Source organism: Eptesicus fuscus, chromosome 9 (genome assembly GCF_027574615.1).
Source record: "Eptesicus fuscus isolate TK198812 chromosome 9, DD_ASM_mEF_20220401, whole genome shotgun sequence".
In the NCBI taxonomy this organism is placed as follows: Eukaryota; Metazoa; Chordata; class Mammalia; order Chiroptera; family Vespertilionidae; genus Eptesicus; species Eptesicus fuscus.
Genome location: NC_072481.1, coordinates 102,466,422 through 102,487,935, shown reverse-complemented (window position 1 = coordinate 102,487,935; position 21,514 = coordinate 102,466,422). Strand labels below are relative to the sequence as shown.

Genomic DNA, 21,514 nt, shown 5'->3' with positions numbered 1-21,514 from the left:
ATCCAACATCATATTCTCTTTTTTTTCCCTTTTTTTTATTAAGGTATTACATGTGTACATATCTTCCCACTGCCCCCCCACCCTACTCCTATACATGCCCTCACCCCCCAGTGTCTTGCATCCATTGTTTTACATCAATGATCTTAGTGAAATAGAAACTTGATGGTGTTCCCTCGCTGGAAAACTCTTCAAGTTCCCTATCATTCCTACTATGTTTTCTCACTCACTATATAGGACCTCTGAACTGGCTATTCCCTCTGCCTGGAACATACTTCCCCCAAATAACCACAAGTCGTTTAATGTTGCTCAAATGCACCTAATGGCCTTCTCTCATTATCCTACACAAAATAGCAAGCATCACCACACCTCTGCTAGCACTCATTATTCTTGATTTTACTTCTTTTTAAAAAATATTATTTTATTGATTTTCTACAGAGAGGAAGGGAGAGGGATAGAGAGTTAGAAACATCGATGGGAGAGAACCATCGATCAGCCACTTCCTGCACACCCCCTACTGGGGATGTGCCCACAACCAAGGTACATGTCCTTGACTGGAATCGAACCTGGGACCCTTGAGTCTGGAGGCTGACGCTCTATCCACTGAGCCAAACCAGTCAGGGCTTGATTTTACTTCTTAGCATTCTGTGACATCTATATATATATAAAAGCCCAAGTGACTGTTCAACCTGTAGCTATGACAAACACTGACCACCAGAGGGCACATGCTCAACGCAGGAGCGAAAACCACAGTCATAGAAACATGGAACAGACTGATGAATCTCAGAGGGAAGGGGGTAGAGGGAAGGGCAGAAAGAGATTAATCAAAGATCTTATATGCATACTAGAGGCCCGGTGCATGAATTCGTGCACTGGTGGGATCCCTCAGCCTGGCCTGCGGGGACCTGGCTGAAACCAGCAGCCTGACATCCCCATAGGGGTCCTTGATTGCAAGAGGGCACAGGCCAGGGCGAGGGACCCCACCAGTGCACGAATTTGTGCACTGGGCCTCTAGTATTATATACTTACACTAGAGGCCCAGTGCACAAATTCGTGCACTGGCGGGGTATCCCTCAGCCCAGCCTGCACCCTCTCCAATCTGGGACCCCTCGAGGGATGTCCGATTCACAATCTGGGACTGCTGGCTCCTAACCACTTGCCTGCCTGCCTGCCTGATTGCCCCTAACCGCTTCTGCCTGCCAACCTGACCACCCCCTAACCACTCCCCTGCCAGCCTGATCGTCCCCAAGTGCCCTCCCCTTCACATCTGGTTGCCCTCCCTGCCTGCCTGGTCACCCCCAACTGCCCTCTCCTGCCGGCCTGGTTGCCCCCAACTGACCTCCCCTGCTGGCCCGGTCACCCCCAATTGCTCTCCCCTGCTGGCCTGTTCACCTCCAACTGCCTTCCCCTGCCAGGCTGATTGCCCACAATTGCCTTCCCCTGCCAGCCATCTTGTGGTGGCTATCTTGTGGCAGCTATCTTGTGACGACTTGGGGGCAGACATCTTGTGACAACATGGGGTGGCCATCTTGTGATGACATGAGGGCATCGCGCGAGGGCCACCTAGGCTTTTATTAGTATAGATATTTATTATTATGTATATCATATCTATATACACTGAGTGGCCAGATTATGATCTCTGAACGCATAATAATCTGGCCACTCAGTTGTGTGTGTGTGTATGTGTGTGTATATATATTAGAGGCCTGGTGCATGAATTTGTGCATGGGTGGGGTCCGGCCAGCCTGGCCATGGGGGGCGGGTCATGGGCAGTTGGCCAGCCTGCCTACTGGTCAAACTCCTGGTCGAGGGGACAATTTGCATATTAGCCTTTTATTATAAGACTAGGGGCCCAGTGCATGAAATTCGTGCACGGGGGTGGGGAGTCCTTCAGCCCGACCTGCACCCTCTCCAATTTGGAAGCCCGCAGGGGATGTCCTACTGATGGCTTAGGCTGGCTCCCCGTGGTTCTCTGCTCTCTACAGACCTGCTTGCTTGACACCACCGCAGGCCCTGGTGTCTGCTCTCTGTGGGGGCCCTGCGGGGGACTGCTTGCCCCTCGCTGCCATGGCCAGGGGCAAGCAGGGCCCTACTGTCTGCTCGTTTGCTGCGGGGGACATTCCCGCCCTGCCCCCAGCCGCTTGCGCATGCTCCAGCTGGGAGTACCTGGGATCCGGGACATTCCCACCCCACCCCCGGCTGCTCTGTGCCTGTGTGCGTAAGCTCGGAGTGGCTGGGGGGTCGTTCTGGGACCCCAGCCACTCCAGGCCTACTCACAGATCTACAGGCTCAGAGTGGCCTGGCTCCCAAGGATGCCTGTCCCCAGGATGCAGGCTGCTTGGTGCCAGCAGCACACAAGCGACCACCCCCCCCAGCCGCTCCGTGCCTGCATATGCAAATTAACCTTCCATATTTGTTGGGTTAATTTGCATACTCACTCCTGATTGGCTTGTGGGCATCGCGGAGGTATAGTCAATTGCATACTTCTCTTTTATTAGTGTAGATATACACTGAGTGGCCAGATTATTATGCGTTCAGAGATCATACTTACCTGGCCACTCAGTGTATATAAAAGCCTAAGCAACCAGCCAACTGGTCAATCGCTTGACTAGTTGACTGGTTGTTATTATGCACATTGGCCACCAGGGGGCAGTGCCACTCAGCTGACCAAGATGAGCTGGACTCCCAAGCAGGAGCCCTGCTCAGTTGACTTGGATGAGCAGGACAGGGAGTGGGAGCGGCTCCTCCCCAGATCCCCGCAGGTCATGCTGAGGGACCCCACCAGTGCACGTATCTGTGCACTGGGCCTCTAGCATATAACATAATAACAGATTTTTTATATGTGTGGGGCTGTTTCCCAGGTACTTAATACATGGTACATGCTCAATAAATATTTATTGAATAACTGGATGAATGGGTAAGAGTAAAAGCAAAAAGGGAAAGGAGAGGGTCAAGTCCAAATTTGTAATATGGCAATCAAAAACACTTTGGTTTTGACTCTGGCCTCATCTCCTGACATTCTAACTTATATAGTCCATGCTTCATCCAAGTCAGAAGGTATGTTAGAGCTCCCAAGACACTGCCAGGTTTTTTGTCTAACTGCACTAAGCAGTAAAACTCAGCTTTGTCTCATCAGCAGGTTGTGTTGTTGATACATGATGAACCAGCTTTTGATGTTAATTTTATTTAAAACCATTGGCTCTACAAGTACAGCAAATGACTTATAAGTTATTAGCTAAAAAAAACCAACCAGATTGAAAGTTAGAAGCTAATTTTGCTTCATCAAATAAATGGCACTTTCTAATTGGTAAATACAACATTATTAGCCTACTAGTATGTAGGGAATAGGACAACCACTACTGTCTAAAGCTAATTTCAAATACTGTAAGACCAAGAAGTAATAGGAGAACTCCATAAAGAGGTTGTTCTCCAAGTCTTGAAATGGACAACCGCCCTGTATGCTCAGCCTCCCTTCCTGAAGACCTGTGTTAGTGGGGAGAGACAAAGATAATAGGAAATTTCCACCAACTGGGTCATGAGAGAGGTGTTGTTTCCTTGAGTTTCATAAGACAGGGTACCTTACAGAGATGCTAACAAAAGACACAGGCAAATATCAGTTTATCTTGGGTTATCCATCCATTCTCTCCCATCTTTTTTGTACAACACTGACTGTCTGTGCCTAAGATGTAACCCACTTTACCAGGCAGAAAAATTTATACTGCTGTTTCACATGGCTTCTCATGTCACTTCTATTTTGATTAACTATTCGATTCTTTACTAACAAGCTCATTCTTATATAAATAAAAATGCAAATGTTCGTTTGTTCAAAATCTTAAATCTCCGAAAGTTCTTCACCGATTGCTTTGAAATTTTGACACAACGTTGCATTCGAATTTGCACGTGTTTTTATATACCTTATACCTACTATTATATAGATGTCACACCTGTGACAGGTAAAAACATGTTTTTTAAAAAAACAGCGCCATCTGTTGAACATAAAAGCAACACACGCTATTACTAGATATTTTACAATTCTATTTCAATGTTTCCAATTTACGATCCATTTACGATTTCCAAATTTCCAATTTTACGATTCCATTTCAATGTTGATAATGATTGAAGATTTGTGCTTAGAAATTGCAAACAAAGTTCTCAATCAATTGGGAATGCCATCACCGAATCGATCTGCTGCTGCTTCGTTCGATGTAGAATTGCGTCGTGAACAAAATTACAACACGGGTGATCTTTTGTCGTATCTGCAATCAAATATTCCTAAGCTAACGCTTGAGCAAAAAGGCAGTTACGATCAAATAATGCAAACTGTCAATAACGGGGCTGGAGAAATCTTAGATGAGCCAGGAGAGACTGGTTAAACGTTCCTAATTAGATTGATTCTGGCAGCAATTCAATCCCAAATTGACATAGCCTTAGCTCTTGTGTCTTCCGGAATAGCTGTGACATTGCTACCAGGTGGAAGAACTGCTCATTCCACTTTGAAATTGCCATTGAACATGCAATTCATTGAAACTCCCACGTGCAACATTTCCAAAGCATCCAGCATGGCAAAAGTATTGCAGAAATGCAAACTTATTGTTTGGGATGAATGCACAATGTCGCACAAAAAAATCGCTCGAGGCTCTTGATCGATCATTGCAAGATTTGCGTGGAAACATCAGACCATTTGGGAACACATTAATATTGCTTGGAGGAGATTTCAGGCAAACATTATCTGTAATTCCTCGATCGACACCAGCGGACGAAATAAATGCTTGCCTGAAATACTCTACTTTGTGGCGACACATAAAGACGTTAAAATTAACTACAAATATGTGTGTCCAGCTGCAAAATGATCGATCAACTGAGATATTCTCACATCAATTTCTGGAAATTGGGAACGGAAAGGTGCCAGTTGATCTGACCTCAGGACGAATTTCATTGCCTCATAACTTCTGCAATTTAGTGACGTCAAAAGAAGAATTGGTTGAAAAAGTATTTCCCAATATTCAAACCAATTATAAGAATCACGATTGGCTGAGTGAATGAGCTGTTCTTGCGGCCAAGAACAAAGACGTCTACGAACTTAACAATATTATTCAGTCTAACATTCAAAGCGAGGCAGTCACATACAGGTCCGTCGACACTGTTGTGGAAGCAGATGAAGCGGTTAATTATCCAACAGAATTTTTGAATTCACTCGATCTGCCAGGGATGCCACCGCACATACTGCAATTGAAAATCGGCGTGCCAATTACCATGTTGCGAAATATCAACCAGCCAAAGCTTTGCAACGGCACGCGGCTTGCAGTAAAAAATTAATGAGCAACGTCGTAGAAGCAACAATCTTGACAGGACCTTTCAAAGGTGAAGATGTCCTCATTCCTCGCATTCCTATGATTTCAACGGATATGCCATTTCAATTTAAGAGATTGCAATTCCCAATTCGATTGGCGTTTGCAATCACCATCAACAAAGCTCAGGGCCAATCTTTAGAATTGTGCGGTTTAGATCTAGACACGGATTGCTTCTCACATGGACAATTATATGTTGCATTGCATGTTCTAGAGTCGGCAAACCAGACAATCTCTATATCTGTACAGACAATGGAACAACAAAAAATATTGTATACCCACAAGCATTGTGAAATTAAACATATTAGAAACGTGCGCTTATTCTTTTCTTTCTTTTCCATTTAACCAGACTTTTCTTTCTTTTCCATTTAACGCGTGGCCGGGTACAGCTAGTAGGTAATGAAATTCTTTTCATTCATACCACTTTGCAAATTTTAATTTTTTATAAAGTTCCATTTCCAGATGAGTTCACTTTTGTTAATAATTTTGAGAGGGATGTGCTAGACAATTATTGGGCCAATAAAAATAAAGGCATGATTTGTTACTCAGATTTCATAATTTTATATATCATCACTTCATTTGGAATGTCCAAATGGGCTCTATGATTTCCCTACTTTAACTGTAACTGTATGTAAAGTAAAATTAAGGTCATATTTTTATGTGTACATTTGTACATATGTGTACTAGTAAGTATAAAGGATATATACTCTGTATGTATGTGAGTATATTATTTGCACTGGATTTCAATTTCCCATACCAACTCTTGTTAATTTCCTGACTTTTGCGTCCTTAAGTCACTAATCTGCTTTTCAGTCTTATTTATATAATTCACTTTTATTTCAATAATGATAAATAAGAAAATGCAGCTCAGTAGTACACTGAGTAGAAGACAAGAAATTCTCTAAGATAAAAAAAAAAATTAGTCTTGCTATTAACCACCTGATGTGTCCCTTCCCCTTGCTTTCATAGTTATGGTATATCATTTTCATCCTTTTTTTTAATCTCTCTTCTTCTAAACATCACGATACTATGTAATCCTATCATCATAAAGTAAAAAACTGTATTATCACTATCTTTACAATCTTTTACAAATGAATTACACCTCTTTGGGATAAAGTTTCATGAAAAACTGGTAGTTTTCTAGCAGACCTATTTCCAGAGCTTTAAAATTACTGAATAAACAAAACAGATTTAATATCCACAGTAATACTTTGCACCTTCCCAGAGGCCTGTCTTTTCTCATTCTACATTAGCACACTCTTTCAAGCATCCTTGAGACCTAGACTATTCCACATACTCTTATTGGAAGAATGCACTCTCTAAAAATAAAACTATAAAGGTCTTAGCTCCTTGGACCCATCCTATGGGTATTGAAAAATAGTTACAGAATATTTTTCCTTTATTTTCTTGAATACACTGCATATAAGTATTAAAAGTAAAATGAAATAAATTTATACAACAGTAAGAAATGCTGAATTTCAGATTCAGTGCCATAAAAAATTGTGTGACATGTATTCTAGAAATAAGACATAAATGTTTTCAACAATCATAGATATTAGATGAAGCATCCTGACATAAGATGAAAACAAAAACAAAACAAAAAACTCCCACAATCTGGCAATTATAATCAGAAATGGGCTTTTTTAAAGAATAGTAGCATCTGCTAGGGATATACAACAGTTTTGAAGGGGGACAAAAAGTTACATTGGTCAACATCTTACTCTATAATTCTCAAGGATGACCAGAAATGAGAGTAACCCTTGGATAGTCTGGAATTAACCATTTGCCACTGCCCTAAGGTCATAGTTTCCTTATAGGAGAGACTTAACAATTTCAGCAAAACCAAAGATTGTACTTGCCAACAAAAAAGAAGGAAACAGCTCAGCAGTAGCTCACTTCTAACAGCTGCAGTTGTGAATTGTACATGAAATAGTTGCTGCTGCTCCCACCATGTGAGAGGCAATATGGCACTGAGATGAAAAGGCTGGGTTCTGGAGCCAGACCATTGGAACCACACCCTGACTTGGACACTGTGGACCCTCTCAATGACACAGTTATCATCCTCTTTAAAGTCATAGAGTCTTATTTTAAGGCTGTTGGGAGGAGTCAAAGGGACAATTCATGTAGTATGTTTAGAAGAGTGACTAGTACTTAGTTAGTACTTGGTAAATATTGATATCCACCCACTGATCTAGACATTTTGATGGAAAAGTGTGGCAACTATAAATTCCTGAACTTTAACAATATGTGAATGGGCAAGCTGACTACAGAAAAGTTTAGTACAAAAAGAATAACTAAAGCTGGCTGGCATAACTCAGTGGTTGAGCATCAACCTATGAACCAGGAGGTTACCGATCCCTCCCCATCAGAGCACGTGCCCGGGGTTGCAGGCTCGATCCCCAGTGTAGGGTGTGTAGGAGGCAACCAATCAGTGATTCTCTCTCATCACTGATGTTTCTATCTCCCTCTCCCTTCCTCTTTCAAATCAATCTACAAGAATAAAAGAGAAATATGCAAATTAACCATACCTCTGTGATGCCCACCAGCCAATCAGGAGCGAGTATGCAAATTAACCCAACAAAGATGGAGGTTGATTTGCATATGCAGGCACAGAGCTGCCAGGCAGGGTGTGACGCCTGCTATGAGGGGGATGGTAGGGGACGGAGGGAGCTACAGGAATGGCATTCTGGCCAGAGCGGAGAAGACTGAAGGCACCAAATAATGAAGGCTCCGGCCGGAGCAAAGACTCCAGCCAAATGAAGCGGAGACTCTGGCCAGAGCGAAGACAGAAGGCGGCAGCCAGAGCAAAGGCCTGGGTCCTGGGTGCTGGAGGAAAACCAGTGCCGGCAGCCAGGAGAAGGAAGGCCTATTGCACGAATCTTCGTGCAACAGGCCTCTAGTAAAAATTTTTTTAAAAAATAGTTAAAAATTTTGTGAAATGGTAAAACTATGCACTTCTAGGCCCCCCCCCCCCCAACCAACCAATAAAAACACCGGCACCCAGCAAATATTCATTAATAAAAATGACAATAATTATAATAATATAACTTGAATACTATTATATTAAATAAAGAAGTTAACTCCATTGATTACAAAATACAGCTAAATTTTTACTTAATAAAAACCTAGTTTTTATATGAAACTGAAATTATGTTAAATCATAGCTTTTACTTGGGCCCAAACATCCATTAAGAAAGGCCTTCCAGCCCTAGCCGGTTTGACTCAGTGGATAAAGTGTCAGCCTGTGGACTGAAAGGTCCCAGGTTCGATTCTGGTCAAGGGCACATGCCCAGGTTGTGGGCTCGATCCCCAGTGGGAGGCAGCCAGTCAGTAATTCTCTGTCATCACTGATGTTTCTATCTCTCTCTCCCTCTCCCTGCCTCTCTGAAATCAATAAAAATATATTTAAAAAAATAAAAGCCTTCCATTTTACATTTTATAGTATAAATACTTACAGAAACAGTGAAAGGGGTGAGCTTTTTCTTATTAATGGCTCTTTCATCAATTGTATCTGGTTCAGATAAGTTGATCATTTTGCTAAAGAGAAAATGGGAATAATTTAGTGAAAGATTCCCAGAAATGTTTTTAGTTCATTTTTGCAAGCAGATAAAAATAGTTAAGTTTTAAAAAGTAAAAATAATCTATTTCTTTACAATATTATACTGAATTCATGTCAGGGACTTAATTTTAAAAAATCTAAAAAATATTCCCTAACTTAAAACAAATACATCATTCACTCAATAGTAATCTTAGCGTTTCCTCCTAACTTTTCAAAACAGTCCTGCATTTCCTTTATGAGTCTTGTTTTGATTTTACTTACTGATTGTCAACATATAGCATTGTAACCAAAAAAAATGCTTGAGAAGCCATTTCATAAAGCAAAATCAATTATGTTAAAATTAGTGGACCAGTGCATGGATTTGTGCACATTGAAAGAAAATTAATTACAAGAAACATTTTAATATTGCTATTCACCCTTTTTCTATAATAAAAATGTCAGAGATGAAAGAAAATTAGTAAAATGCATATAAAAATAATATATAAATTGATTAATAAATAAACAATAATAACATGATAGAACAACAAAGACATAATATAAAAACAACAAAAACATGATATAAAAACAACATTGATAAAAACAATGACTGATAAATTGATTAAACTTATTCTAATATCTCCCTGTATACCACATTAAGAATAAAAACACTTTCAGAGTGCTTGACTAATTTCCCTTGTGATGAAGTATTTACAACTTTAACTTTAACATCACACACTCATTGAACTCGAGAGAAAGCAACATATAACTGAACATGTCTGAAAACAGGTTCAGGTAGGAATATTCCTACTCTGTCTTGAGTTTGTCCTTGTGATTTATTAATAGTCATCGCAAATGCTGGCATCATGAAAAACTGTCTTCAAATTCATTTAAATGTGAGGCTAATGTCAGATAGGGACAGTTGCGCCAATAGTTGGTCTTCAGACATATTCTGTCGATGACACAGCTTTATTTCAGCTTCAGAATGTCAACAAAACAACCAAATTCATGATCAACAATGACAGATCGAAACACGTTTGCGACTGGTGCCAGCGAGAGCTTTATATGGATCGCACATGCAGGAGTAAACATTTATTTTTAAACTAGAGGCCCAGTGCACGAAATTCATATGGGGGTGTGTGTACCTCAGCCCAGCCTACACCCTCTCCAATCTGGGACCCCTCAAGGGATGTCCAACTGCCCTCTCACAATCCAGGACTGGTGGCTCCCAACAGCTCGCCTGCTTGCCTGCCTGCCTGCCTGATCACCCCCTAACCACTCCCCTGCCAGCCTGATTGACACCTAACTGCTCCCCTACCAGTCCGATTGCCCCCAACTTCCTCCCCTGCTGGCCTGGTTGCCCCTAATTGCCCTCCCCTGCCAGCCTGGTTCCCCCTCAATTGCCCTCCCCTGCAGGCCTGATTCCCCACAACTGCCATCCCCTGCCATCCTGGTTCCCTCCAACTGCCCTCCCTTACAGGCCTGGTCCCTCCCAACTGCCCTCCCCTGATGGCCTGATTGTCCACCACTGCCCTTCCCTGCTGGCCTGATCTCCCACAACTGCCCTCCCCTGCCTGCCATCTTGTGGAGGCCATCTTGTGCCCATATGGGGGGGCCATCTTGTGTGTTGGAGTGGTGGTCAATTTGTGTATTACCTCTTAATTACATAGGATTGCCAGTGCACATCATATGTACCGGCTGGCCAGTCAGTCAAATGGTCGGACAGACATACGGTCAGTCACTTAGTCTAGAGGCCCCATGCATGAAATTTGTGCAAGGGGCTTGGCCCTCACAGCCCCAGCTTCGTCCGGAAAGTCATTTGGCTGTCTGGTCTAATTAGCATATTACGCTTTTATCATTATAGATACTATCATTAAAATACTGAGAAAGGAGCCAGAGACTTAATCTTTCTAAAACTTCTATAATTTAAACATTTTAAAATAAATTAACAAATTTTATCTCTGTATTTTAGAATGTATTTTGGGAAATGTCCTTTCAATTCATAATAGGAATATCCTCTAAAGGTCAGAGGAAGAGACCAGAATTGTAGGTCAAGGTCACAGTATATATTTTTACTTTGTTTTTTTCTTTTTAAAACATGAAGCTCTGCTTTTAAGGTCTGTATTCCTATTAAAAATCAAGATCAAGGGGGAGATATCAATGGGGGGGAAAGGAGACATATGTAATAATTTAAACAATAAAGAATTTAAAAAGAAAATCAAGATCAAGAGAGCTTTTGCCTTTCTGCTCCATGGGAGGTTTCTGTCCTCCCTAAGCTCAACTTAGGACAGCAGAATTACCATTTAACAGGTGTAGTGCCCCATTCAAACTCCCCACCTGTCCCTGTCCCTTCCCCCCACTCCCTGAGGGGAGAGGGTTGTGGCCCACAAGGGGCTCCCATCTCTTCGACTTGCCAGACTAGAGTCAAACTCATAAGGGTCTTCCTTCCCTGCTGATTCTGCTAAGTCCATTCCCTTGGGTGGTTTCACTGGATAGTAGGTAGGGACAGTGGGACTCTCCTTCATCCAGTCACAGTATATATTATACTAGAGGCCTGGTGCACAAAATTCGTGCACAGGGGTCAGGGGGTGTCCCTCAGCCCAGCCTGCACCCTCTCCAATCTGGGACCCCTCGAGGGATGTCCGACTGCCCGTTTAGGCCCGATCCCTCTCACAATCCAGGACTGCTGGCTCCCAACTGCTCGCCTGCCTGCCTTCCTGATTGCCCCTAACTGCTTCTGCCTGCCAGCCTGATCACCCCCTAACCACTCCCATGCCAGCCTGATTGATGTCTAACTGCTCCCCTGCCAGCCTGTTTGCCCCCAACTTCCCTCCTCGGCTGGCCTAGTCACCCCTAAGTGCCCTCCCCTACAGGGTTGATCGCCTCCAACTGCCCTCCCTTGCAGGCCTGGTGCCTCCCAACTGCCCTCCTCTGCTGGCCTGGTGCCTCCCAACTGCTCTCACCTGCTGGCCATCTTGTGGTGGCCATCTTGTGGTGGCCATCTTGTGTCCACATGGGGGCAGGATCTTTGACCACATGGGGGCAGCCATCTTGTGTGTTGGAGTGATGGTCAATCTGCATATTACTCTTTTATTAGATAGGATAGAGGCCTGGTGCATGGGTGGGGCCGGCTGGTTTGCCCTGAAGGGTGTCCCGGATCAGGTGGGGTTCCTTTGGGGTGTGGGGTGGCCTGAGCGAGGAGCCTGTGGTGGTTTGCAGGCCAGCCATGCCCCCTGGCGACCCAAGCGAAGGCCCTGGTATCTGGAATTTATTTTCCTTCTACAATTGAAACTTTGTATCCTGGAGCGGAGCCAAGCCTCCTGCTCGCTCCGTGGCCAGCAGCCATTTGTGTTTGGATTTGTTTAATTTCTATAATTGAAACTTTGTAGCCTTGAGTGGAGGCTTAGGCCAGCCAGGGAAGGCAGAAAGCTTGGCTTCTTCTATCACCTTGGAAACCCAAGTCTCCCTCCTAATTTCTCCGTGGCTGTAGCCATCTTGGTTGGGTTAATTTGCATACTTGCTCTGATTGACTTGTGGGCGTGGCTTGTGGGCATGGCTTGTGGGTGTAGTGGAGTTAGGGTCAATTTGCATATTACTCTTTTATTAGGTAAGATGTAATGTCCTAAAAATGAATCCAGAAGGAAGAAGATGGCTGGCAGAATGGCAGTGAGGGGGAGAGTGTGAGTGAGGGAAAAGGGTGTGTATGAGAGTGAGGGACGGTTAGATTCCACAGGACTTCTGGGGGCTGGCAGACAAAGTCCCCTAGCCAGGCAGCCTCTGCTACCACTGCATTCTCTCCTGGGGCAGCCGGCTCTGCTTCAGAGGATATGCCATCTTGAAGGGGAGAGCTGCTGTGACTGGGAGCCCAGCAAGAGGTCCCTTGGACACCATCCAGGAGATAATAGCCACTCTGGTCAGGGACCTGCTGCCTAAACTGTGGACCCATGAACACCAAGACTACAGCCTCCACAGCTGCAGGCTCCTGTGAGTTTTGGAGCATGCTCCTCTCCCTCTGACCAGATGCATTAGCCCCTGGGGCTGCAACTGCACACAAACAGCCAAACTCTAAGCAGCAACCCTGGGCACCCCATCTGCATGCAAACAGCCAAGCCTTATGTAGCAACCCCAAGCTCTGTGACCGTGCACAAACAATCAAGCCTTACACAGCAACCCTAGGTTCCATGACCACATACAAACAGCCAAGCCTTATGCAGCAGCCCCGGACACCACAACAACACTAGCCACCGCCAAGCCTGACACAGCAACCCTGGGTTCTGCAAACAAGCATGAGCAGCCAAGCCCTACACAGCAACCCCAAATGCTCACGTAGCAACCCCAGGAGCTGCAACCACGTGAATCACTGCCAAACCCAACACATTGACCCCAGACCCGGTGAACAAGTGACCCACCACCAAGCCCACTGCAGCAGTCACAGGCCCAGTGCAACTAGATGACTAGATCCTTCAGTGAGAGCAAAAATTGGTAGACAAAGAAACAATCCCCAAAGGAAATAAAAAGGGGAAATCACAAGAAAAGGAACTAAATGAAACAGAGGCATGCAATTTGTCACAAAAAAGAATTCAAATTAAGGGTCATATAGCTCATAAACTGGATAGATGAGAAAATCAACAACTTATGTAAGAATCAAGAGGCAAAAAAGAGTGATATAGAAACACTAAAAAACACTATGGCAGGTTTCAATTGTAGACTAGAACAGCAGGAAGAAATCAGGGGAGAGATTGACAACAATACAAGTATAGTAGGGGACTTTAGTACCGACTGACATCACTGGATAAATCCTCTGGACAAAAAAATCAGCAAAGAAACAGAAATCCTAAATGACTCACTAGATCAGATGGACTTAATTGACATCTTCAAACATTTCACCCCAAAGCCACGGAATATACATTCTTCTCAAGTGAACATGGGACATTTTCAAAGTGAGACCACATATTGGGTCACAAGCAAAGTCTCTCCAAATTAACTGAAATCATATCAAGCATCTTCTCAGACCACAACTGCATAATATTAGAAATAAACTACAATAAAAACAATTTAAAAAGTTTAAACACCTGGAGACTGAATAGCATGCTATTATACAATGATTGGGTTACCAAAGTGATCAAAGAAGAAATAAAAAACATCCTGAAACCAAATGACAATGAAAACACAACAGTCCAAAATCTATGGGACACAATGAAAGCAATCCTGAGAGGGAAGTTCATGGCTCTACAGGCCTAACTCAAAAAACAAGAAAAAATGGTAATAAGCAATCTAACCCTGCAACTTAAAGAATTAGAAAGAGAGCAACAAGAAAAGCCCAGAATAAGCAGAGGGAAGGAAATAATAATGATCAGAGCAAAAATAAACAACATAGAGACAAAAAAAAAAAGTACAAAAGATCAATGAAACTAAGAGCTGGTTCTCTGAAAGGATAAACAAGATTAATGAACCTCTAGCCAGGCTCACAAAGAGGCAAAGAGAGAGGACCCAAATAAAGAAAATCAGAAATGAAAGAGGTAAAGTAACAACTACCCCATAGACATACAAGGGATTGTAAAATATATATATACTTCCATAAGTGGTTTGGCTCAGTGGATAGATTGTTGGCCTTCGGACTGAAAGGTCCCAGGTTCGATTCCAGTCAAGGGTAAGTACCTTGGTTGTGGGCACATCCCCAGTGGGAGGTGTGCAGGAGGCAGGCAGCTGATCGATGTTTCTCACTCATCAATGTTTCTAACTTTCTATCCCTCTCCCTTCCTCTCTGTAAAAAATCAATAAAATAGAGGAGAAACCAAGATGGCAGCATAGGTAAACACCAGAAATTGCTGCCTTGCACAACCACTTCAAAATTACAACTAAAAGACAAAACAGACATCATCCAGAACCACAGGAAGGCGGTGGAAATTATACAACTAGAAGGGAAGAGAAAAGCACACTGAGACTCAGAGGAGCTGCAGAAGTAAAGTGCAGAGGTATGGAGGTGCGTGCAGAAAGGGGCTAGCAACTGAGTTCGCGGCTGGCTTTTTCAATCCAGAGGGAGACATAAGCTACCGACTGCTCTGAACTCCAGTTCTGGGCAAGACCCTGGGGTCCCAGACTCATAGGGGAGAAACTGGACTGTCTGGCAACAGGCGGAACTCAAGGGCAGCTTTCTCTAAGAGGTGCTTCCAGCGATTACCGAGGGACACTGAGACCGAGGGGCCTCTTAGGGCAGGGCTGATGGCAAGCCATTGCTGTTTGCTCCACCCTGAGACCCCACCCCACCCAAGCTGTGCACAGAGGCTTTTGCATATATATGGCCTGGTCCTTTGAAATCTAAACTTACCTCACAAACTGCAGCTGAGTCAGTGAGACCCAGAACATCCAAAAGAAGGCCCAAGGCCCCATAGCAGCTTGCATTGCTTCACAGCTGGGCCTCATCAGGGCACCTCCAAAACCCAAACAAAGAAGAGGAATCTGCAGATCTCTCCATAGCTCCTTCTGGGTGGCCTCAGGCAGAGGCTAAATTAGCACCTCCTTGGATCTCCCAGTGGTCAGAGTAGGATCATCCAGATTACAACTCCTCAGATCCATAACGGACACACTCAAGCTGCAGGCTCAGTGAGCCTCACTGTAGCAAGTCTTGCCCCATAAGAGTGTCTCCAGCACAGAAGTTCTCTCATCGTAGACACAGCTGATCCTCACGGCCAATTGGCCTGGAGGTCAATTCCTCCCAGTGATACCAACAACAATCAAGGCTAAACTACAAGACTGATCACACAGCCCACAAAGGGGTGCACCAAGAGTGTCCACCTCAGGTAATTGGGGAGGCTGAGCCACTGCGCCTTATAGGACACCTAGCACACAAAGCCACTCTATCAACACAGGGAAGCAGCCAAATGCGAAGACAAAGAAACAGGTCACAAATGACAGAAATGAAGGAAAGCAAACGACTGAATATAGAGTTCAAAACCACGGTTATAAGGTTTTTCAAGAATCTTCTAGAAACTGCTGATAAATTTAGTGAGACCCTCGAGGATATGAAAAAGGATCAACTAGAAATTGAGCAAACACTGACTGAAATGAAGAATAATATACAGAGATCCAAGAGCAGACTAGAGCAGTGGTTCTCAACCTTTCGAATGCCGCGACCCTTTAATACAGTTCCTCATGTTGTGGTGACCCCCAACCATAAAATTATTTTCATTGCTACTTCATAACTGTAATTTTGCTACTGTTAATGAATCGTAATGTAAATATCTGTGTTTTCCGACGGTCTTAGGCTCTACAGTAGCAGTTCTCAACCTGTGGGTCGTGACCCACAGGTTGAGAACTGCTAGCAGGATCGCCCTGATTATAATAATACAATTATAATAATCTAAACAATAAAGATTATTTTTTAAAAAATCAATAAAATATATTTTAAAAATACTATGAATAACTCTACTCCAACAAACTTTACTTTTTTAAATTTAATAAATCTTTATTGTTCAGATTATTACAATTGTTCCTCTTTTTTTTCCCCCCATAGCTCCCCTCCAACTGGTTCCCACCCCACCCTCTGACCTTACCTCCCTTCCCACTGTCCTCATCCATAGGTGTACGCTTTTTGACAAGTCTCTTCCTGCACCTCCCACACCCCTTTCCCCCCAAGGATTGTGAGTCCACTCCCTTTCTATGCCCCTGATTCTATTATATTCACCAGTTTATTCTATTTTTCATATTTTTTATTCACTTGATTTTTAAGTTCACTTGTTGATAGATATGTATTTGTTATTCATAATTTTTATCTTTACCTTTTTCTTCTTCTTCCTCTTCTTAAAGAATACCTTTCAGCATTTCATATAATACTGGTTTGGTGGTGATGAACTCCTTTAGCTTTTTCTTATCTGTGAAGCTCTTTATCTGACCTTCAATTCTGAATGATAGCTTTGCTGGGTAGAATAATCTTGGTTGTAGGTTCTTGCTATTCATCACTTTGAATATTTCTTGCCACTCCCGTCTGGCCTGTATAGTTTCTGTTGAGAAATCAGCTGACAATCGTATGGGTGCTCCCTTGTAGGTAACTAACTTCTTTTCTCTTGCTGCTTTTAATATTCTCTCTTGGTTTTTTGCTCTTGGCATTTTAATTATGATGTGTCTTGGTGTGGTCCTCTTTGGATTCCTTTTGTTTGGGGTTCTGTGCACTTCCTGGACTTGTAACTCTATTTCTTTCATCAGGTGGGGGAAGTTTTTGGTCACTATTTCTTCAAATAGGTTTTCAGTATCTTGCTCTCTCTTCTTCTGGGACCCCCATAATTCTGATGTTGGTACACTTGATGTTGTCCCAGAGGATTCTTACATGATCTTCAAATTTTTGGATTCTTTTTTCTTTTTGTTTCCTGGTGGAGTATTTTTTGCTTCTTTGTATTTCAAATCTTTGACTTGGTTCTTGCAATCCTCTAGTCTGCTTTTAGGTCTCTGTATAATATTTTTTATTTCAGACAGTGTATGTTTAATTTCTAGTTGATCCTTTTTCATATCTTCAAGGGTCTTGTTAAATTTATCTGCCTTTTCAAGGAAATTCTTGAAAAACCTTATAACTGTGGTTTTGAAACTTATATCCATTCATTTACTTTCCTCCATTTCCTTCATTTGTGGCCTGCCTCTTTGTCTCCGCATTTTGGCTGCTTCCCTGAGTTGATGGAGTGGCTTTGTGTGCTAGATGTCCTAGCAGGGCCCAGTGGCTCAGCCTCCCCAGTTACCTGAGTTGGACACTCTTGGTGTGCCCCTTTGTGTGCTGTGTGTGCAGTCTTGTTGTAGTTAAGCCTAGATTGTTGTTAGTATCACTGGGGGGAGTTGACCTCCAGGCCAATAGCCTGTGAGAATCAGCTGTGTCTCCACTGGGAGAGGTTCTGTGCTCTGCTTGGATGGGGCAGAGTCTCAGGGTGGAGCAGACAGCCTTTTTTTCCCATCAGCCCCACCCTATGTGGCCCCTGTGTCTCAGAGTCCCATGGCAATGGCTGCACGCACCTCTGAAAGAAGGCTGCCCTGAGTTTGACCTGCTGCCAGGCAGTCCAGTTTCTCCCCGAATGAGTCTGGGTATTCAAAGTCTCACCTAGAACTGGATTTCAGTGAAGTTGGGAGGTTTTGTTTCCCTCCCGAACAAGAAAGCTAGCTTTGTGTTTGCTGCCCACCCTCTCCCTGCGCCGAAAGTAAGCCAGCCGCGTATTCAGCCACGCGCCCTTTCCATGCATGCGTGGGTCTCCGCACCTGTCCTCCACAGCTCCTCTAGGTGTCAGTGTCCTTTTATCTTTCCTTCTAGTTGTAGAATTTCTACTCAGCCAGCTTTCCAGTGGTTCTGGACGATGTTCGCTCTGTCTTCCAGTTGCAGTTTTAAAATTGTTGTGTGAGGCAGCAGTATCGGTGTTTACCTATGCCACCATCTTGATTTCTCTCTCTTTTAAAAATCTGTTCTCTTTCTTCTGGTCCTTTATGCTGATAGCTAGGAACATCCTCCTCACTCAGAATCTGAAGTTCATCATTTAAGAGTCAGGCAGAGAGAGCAACAAGGAAGCGAAGGAACTACAGCTCCAGCTACTCTTTGCCTTACTTTGAAAGCTTTTCTTCACTTCTTCCAAGATCCTGAGACTTCTGAACACCTCCTCTCCCTGCCCTCTATTTCCATCTACTCCAACAAACTTTGATGTAATGGACCTATTCCTAGAAAAATACAAGCTTCGAAAACTCAATCAGGAAAATAACTACTGATGAAATTGAAAAAGTAGTAAAAATTTTCCAGCAAACAAAAGCCATGGATGGCTTCACAGGGGAGTTTTATCAAACATTCAAAGAAGAACTAAAACCTATCCTTCTCAGACTATTCCAAAAAATAAAAAAGGAAGGCACACTTTCAAGCTCTTTCTATGAAGCCAGCATTGCCCTAATCCCAAAACCAAAGAAAGAGAATTGCAGGCCAATATCTCTGATGAATATAGATGCTAAAATCCTCAACAAAATTCTAGCAAATCAGATCCAGTATTACTTTAGAAAGGTCATACACCATGACTAAGTGGGATTTATTCTGGCGATGCAAGGATGGTACAATATCCACAAGTCAATAAATGTGATTCATCACATAAACAAATTGAGAGACAAAAATCACATAATCATATCAATTGATTCAGAAAAAGCATTTGACAAAATCCAACACCCTTTCTTGATAAAAACTCTCAGCAAAGTGGGAATAGAAGGATTATACTTCAACATAATAAAAGCCTTATATGACAAAACTACAGCCAACATCATACTCAATGGGCAAAAACTAAAACCATTTCCTCTAAGAACAGGAACAAGACAGGGATGCCCACTTTCACCATTCCTGTTAGACATAGTACTGGAAGTGCTAGCCACAGTGATCAGACAAGAAGAAAAAATAAAAAGCATCCAAATTGGAAAAGAAAAAGTAAAATTGTCATTATTCGCAGATGACATGATATTGTACATAGAAAACCATAAAGACTCCATCAAAAACTACTAGAATTAATAAATGAATTTGGCAATGTAGGAGGATACAAAATTAACACGCAGAAATCTATGGCTGTTTTATACACCACTTAGTGCCTGGTACATGGATTCGTGCACATAGACAGGAAATTAATTAGGATGTGGCTGGCGGGAAGGGACTGGATGAGATGGGCCAGTCACACCCTGGAGCCAACCTCCCACGGTCCCTCCCCAGCCGGCCACACCTGTGGTGGTGCCGTGTCTCAAACGGCATCTGCTGAGTGAACAGGATCCTTCCAGCAGGTAAGATACCTCACCCTGGCCTGCAAAGATCTGGGCCTCATCCGAAGGCCCAGAACCAGCTCTGCGACATCCCCCAAGGGATTCCGGATTGCAAGAGGGTGATGCACCCTGGAATCGGGCTCCCTCTTCTCCGGTTCTGGGGTGCGTCACTCAAGAACCGCTGCTGCCAGGTCACCGCAGCTTGGCAGCTCCTGCATTGAGCATCTGCCCCCTGGTGGTCAGTGCGCGTCATAGCTACCAGTTGGACAGTTGGGCAGTCGCTTAGCTTTTTATATATAAAGATAATGAACTCACAGAAAGAGAAACTAAAAAAAACACAAACTTCCATTTACCATTGCAACAAAAAAGTTAAGATACCAGGAAAAGATTTAACCAAGAAGGTAAAGGACCTGTACTCAGAAAATTACAGGATGCTGAAAAAAAGAGATAGCAGAAGACATAAACAAATGGAAGAATATACTGTGTTCATGGATTGGTAGAATCAACATCATTAAAATATTCATACTACCCAAAGCAATCTACCAGTATACATTCAATGCAATCCCCATTAAAATACCAACGGCATATTTCAAAGACCTAGAACAAACTCTCCAAAAATTCATCTGGAATAAAAAAAGACCCGAACAGCTGCAGAAATCTTGAGAGAGAAGAACCATGTTGGAGGGATCACAACACCAGATATCAAGCTATACTACAAAGCCACTGTTCTCAATACTGCCTGGTACTGGCCCAAAAACAGACATATAGATCAATGGAATAGAATAGAGAAACCAGAAATGGACTCAAGCCATTATGCTCAATTAACATTTGATAAAGGAGGCAAGAGCATACAATGGAGTCAAGACAGTCTCTTCAATAAATGGTGTTTGGAAAATTGGATAGATACATGCAAAAAAAAAATGAAACTAGACCACCAACTCACACCATACACAAAAATAAACTGAAAATGAATAAAGGACTTAAACATAAAATGGTAAACCATAAAAATCTTAGAAGAAGCCAGAGGCAGCAAAATAGCAGACATGTGTCATAGCAATATCTTTACCAATACAGCTCCTAGGTCAATGGAAACTAATGAGAAAATAAACAAATGGGACTACATGAAAAAAAAAAAAAAAAGCTTCTGCACAGCAAAATAAACCATCAACAAAACAACAAGAAAGCCCACTACATGGGGAACATATTTGCCAACTTTATCTCTGATAAGGGTTTAATCTCCAAAATTTATAGGAAACTCAACATCTTAACAAAAGGAAGATAAAGAATCCAATCAAAAAAACGGGCCAAGGACCTAAATACTTTTCAAAAGAGGACATACAGATGGCCAAGAGATATATGAAAACATGCTCAAAGTCACTAATCATCTGAGAGAAGCAAATCAAAACAACAATGAGATATCATCTCACACCTGTGAGAATGGCTATCAGCAACAAATCAACAAACAACATGTGCTGGCGAGGATGCGGAGAAAAAGGAACCCTCCTTCACTGCTGGTGGGAATGCAGATTGGTGCAGCCACTGTGGAAAACAGTATGGCATTTCCTCAAAAAATTAATGGAAGTGCCATTTGACCCAGTGATCCCACTTCCAGGAATATATCCCAAGAAGCTAGAAACACCAATCAGAAAGGATATATGCACTCCTATGTTCATAGCAGCACAATTCACCATAGTAAGATTTGGAAACAGCCTAAGTACCCATCAGCAGAGGAGTAGATTAGAAAACTGTGGTACATCTACACAATGGAATACTACGCTGCTGTAAAAAAAGAAGGAATTCTTACCATTTGCAACAGCATGGATGGAGATGGAGAGCATTATGCTAAGTGAAATAAGCCAGTCAAAGAAGGATAAATATCACATGA

General features: G+C 42.9%; 1 protein-coding gene across 1 annotated transcript in view; it reads right to left on the bottom strand.

Annotated features, from left to right (window-relative positions):
- The window catches only part of PLS1 (plastin 1), a 125,146-nt gene that overhangs the window by 81,123 nt on the left and 22,509 nt on the right, over positions 1-21,514 (bottom strand). The window contains exon 5 of the mRNA XM_054721626.1: positions 8,801-8,882. Within this exon, the coding sequence (XP_054577601.1) occupies positions 8,801-8,882 (82 nt within the window). The remainder of the gene's footprint in view (positions 1-8,800; positions 8,883-21,514) is intronic.